At 51.7% G+C, this 3,782-nt stretch overlaps 1 protein-coding gene across 1 annotated transcript; it reads right to left on the bottom strand.

Annotated features, from left to right (window-relative positions):
- Nucleotides 1-354: 354 nt before the first annotated feature.
- Nucleotides 355-2,800, bottom strand: AURANDRAFT_68097 (hypothetical protein; the record flags this gene model as incomplete). The annotated part of the gene is made up of 4 exons (XM_009043717.1): nt 355-558; nt 596-598; nt 854-1,898; nt 2,289-2,800. The coding sequence occupies 4 exons, from the start codon at nt 2,798-2,800 to the stop codon at nt 355-357; spliced, it is 1,764 nt and encodes a 587-aa protein (XP_009041965.1).
- Nucleotides 2,801-3,782: the final 982 nt, after the last annotated feature.

Raw genomic sequence — 3,782 nt, 5'->3', positions numbered from 1 at the left:
GCGCAGGGGGAGTAGAGAGACAGAGAGGTTTCTATCTGCACTGGCACCTTAGCTGAGCTTAGTGAACTGCCTGGCATGTAAAGACCCGCACCCCCGGCGGGGATAACTAGCTTACCTTCGTCCAGCTAGCATCCCCACCTTCGAAGGAGAAAGAGGCATGGTCTTTACTTGCCAGGTGAACTGCTTAGCCGCGTCGCAGGGAGGAACCGGAGGGAGAGAGAACAGCGAAGGGAGGCGTAGGAAGGCGTCACGGGAGGACACGACTAGGGCGGAGGCGAACTGCACCTTCAAGTTGCCCCACTGCGCTTCCTGCTAGTATCCACCTTCCTCTCCTTAATACATTCTAATCCAGCTTCAAGTCTTATAGACAGCGAACTGAAGGAGTGCACGGCCAAACAGAGGTAGGAGTATCATAGCGCCCTTCTGCTCCTGTGGTGTCTGTCTGGTTAGCGTCACAGCGACGTGCCAGAGAGCACCAGGCCCAGCGAGGTTGCACAGTCGCCGGACAGTGCACCTGCTGGATAGTAGTCTGACTGACGCCACAGCGACATTAGGAAGCTACTGAACTATCCTAACTTCCTAATTTTAAAATTACTACCTGAATACAAACTTGAAAGAAGGGGAAATATATTCTAAGAAACTTCAGACAATCAAAGAACCAGGCAGCCCAAGAGATTCAGGTGATGATAGCATTTCGGATAGCAGTTCCGACAGCTCTGAGGATTACAAGAAGAAGAAGAAAAGTCGCAAGAAGAAAAGCTGCAGTACCTGCAATTATCAACATCGCAGCGTCCAGTCCCGCCTGCTAACTTCCTTATTTAGAAGGCGCATCTGGGAGAGACTGCGGGCTGACAATGCGGAGGCCAAGCTTAATTTGCCCTGTCAGTATGTTTGTTCTTTTATATTGTGGTTTCGCAGTGCGAAATTCTGACAAAACGGCACGAGGCTCAGTGAGTTTGCCAGGAGTTTCACGTGTACTCCCTGAATGCATGACCTCATCTAGCGGAAATATATCATTTGCGGCAACTGTGGGCAAGCCAAGTTGGAACCACCCGACTAGTTCCCTTGTGTGTGTAGCCTTCCCGTGGCGTTGAAAGAGTAATTTTGATGTATCCGCGGGGGATTTAGTGGAATCTAATGCCAATAGAGGCACATTGAGCTCGCCAATAGCGGAGCTCGTGAGAGTGTTCCAGAAGCCCGCTTTCCCTGGAACGCGCTCCTGGTGAACACAAAGTACTTTGAGTTGGGCGCTCTCAAGAGTTGATATAGGCCCGAGAAGGAAAGTTTCATTCCACTGGGGCCGTTTCGACCAGAGGGATATCCTGGATTTTTCCTGGGCTATGAGATTGGACTCATGATGCTCCTCCGACCGGAGCTGGATGACACAGTGCGTAGAAATGGCACCTTTGCCACCATGCTTGACCAGGTAACGCCCTGACATTAGGCGGATGTGGAGAAGACTGCCTGACGTGTCGTTACTCCGCCCGTCTGGGAGGGACCGTGGCACATTGACAGCAAGTTCTAGCGTGCGTGCAATTGTGTAGTGGGCGACATCACGTACTGCAAAAGCAGCTGCTAGTGTAGAGTTCAGCATGAGCTTCGTGGGTTTTGTCAAAAGTATTTTAACGATGAGTATGTTGATGAGAGCCCAAACCAGCTCTCCAAGGAAGATGCCGCCTAGACGCTTCTGTTCTCCGCGTGTCAGTTGATCGCTTTCAAGCTCTATGAACGGAATGTGGATCGCCGTGTCTTCATGACCACCAGTGTAGTGCGCCTTGGCCATCAGTAAGTCCATGATACCGACGTCGATGTCTGTCGCAATGACATGGGCGATATCCAGCTTGATAGGCACGCCCCAGCGAGGTCGCCGCTTTGGGTCCCCAACGAGTGTATCTTGCCTGGAAAGAAGTGGTCGAAACATTTTTTTGTCAATACTACTTGCTGATGGACTGTGTGGTTCCGGCGGGGTCCAATCTCTAGGCTTCTTCGACGAGGTGAGCAATGGCAAGCTGCATCCTAGCTTGGCTGGCGCTGTCCGGTTGGTGGTTTCACTTTCTTTAGGTAAGCATGTTGAGAAGCGCACAATACTCCATCGATTACTGCGCGATTGAAATTTAGCTGCCTGTGCTGTGCGGCGTTTTGCCTCTTCGGATTGCATCATTGTAGCGTGGAAGGTTGTGCGCAAGCTAGAAGGGTTTTCTAGACGTCGGATGTCCTGTAGCGATCGTACAACAAAATTCACATCCTGCGCACACGGTAAGATTGAACCAGGACACATATACTCTTACTGGTTCACCTGATCAGGCAGGTCCAGCGCCATCCAGAGGTTCAGGGCGTCTGCCTTGTTGCGCTTAGCATAGAATCTTACGCCCTCGAGGCTGATCTCGTGGACCTTAACAGGATTACTGTGGTGGTCGCGCAGCGCACAGTGGACAGACCAAAGATCAAGACGAAATGCGAGACGATCTACGTGAAGAAGGTATGGGCTACGAAAGGCCGTTGCTGGAGTTGGGCTTCGGGGATTATGCCAGGTCCAATGTGTTACTATGATTTCACTTGGGTATGCGCTACTCCATGATGGTCGGAAGCTGATAGATTCAATGGACCAGTTAAACGCTTTCGGAATGGTATTGATACCCCAACAAGCAAGCCGGGCCAAGAGACCATCAAGCGCGAGGTAGGCCCAGAGGACGCAAACCACGAGAAAACTTCCTAGCATGGCGCAGTAAGTCCAACAGAATCCGATCAAGAAAGATAATAGGACAAAGCGCTTGCCCGCGAGCAAAAGCCTCTCTGACATATGTCACACGTGTCCCGAAATGCGCGGCCTCGTGCTTCATTGGGTTACAGCAAAAAGTTGATAACTTTGAATATCTATATACTACTTTTGCAGTTCGTCGCGGTGCACACGTCCGAGCAGCAACATAAAACTTTTAATGAGTGGTTCAAAGCGAGCGCAGCGAGCAACCTCAATCAAACGAGTGGCTGATAGCTCGCGAAGCGAGCTTGCCGGCCGTAGGCGGGCTTGTACATATCTAGAGGAAAGAATATAGCCTGAGACTAACCTCATTCTAGAACCCCCGGACGGAACGCTAACTAGGATTCTGCGCAGCTTGGACGATGGTGGGAGGAGCGGCCGAAGACCCACCGCCGGAGCGCTGGCAGCTACCCGTGGAAGCAACTCCGCCAGCGCCCGAGCCGACCGAGCTCGAGCTCGCGCAGCATTAGACGAAGGGCTGCCAGTGCCCCTGCGTCATCCGCCAGGCATATTCTTCTTGACTTTTTAACGAGGGCGTAAGAATCAAGTTTTGGGGCCTTGTGGCGGCTTAGCTTGAAGTTGGCGGTGCGCTTGTATCTCTAGTATGTCCCTGTTTTATCTACAGCGAGCGACGATGGATACATATCCAGTTTTAGCATAAATCCTACAAACGAAGAATCTGTGTTACTGTAATTCGACAAGGTGAAGCAGGTGTTACTTTGTCTGCCACACTGCCCGGCCCCTCTATCGAAAGGCCAACCAAAGGCCTAGCCGCTGACCCGGTCCACGGAAACCACGCGACTTTGCTTGCAAGTCGAGCTAGCAGGCTTCGGAAGGCGTATGGTTGATAAGCAGGGCACTCACACATGTAACGATGTTAGCCAGCCATGTTTTAGTCGAAGGCCGGCTAACTTAAGATTTGGGACCATGCGGTACAAATCGGGTGAGGTATATACGGGCGAATTGCTCAACGGCCAGCGCAGCGGGGAGGGGGAGATGACTTATAGCCCTAGGAGTAGATAGT

The sequence above is a fragment of the Aureococcus anophagefferens genome, assembly GCF_000186865.1.
Source record: "Aureococcus anophagefferens unplaced genomic scaffold AURANscaffold_65, whole genome shotgun sequence".
In the NCBI taxonomy this organism is placed as follows: Eukaryota; class Pelagophyceae; order Pelagomonadales; family Pelagomonadaceae; genus Aureococcus; species Aureococcus anophagefferens.
Note: the sequence above shows the minus strand (reverse complement) of the source record. Positions and strands in the feature narration are given on the sequence as shown.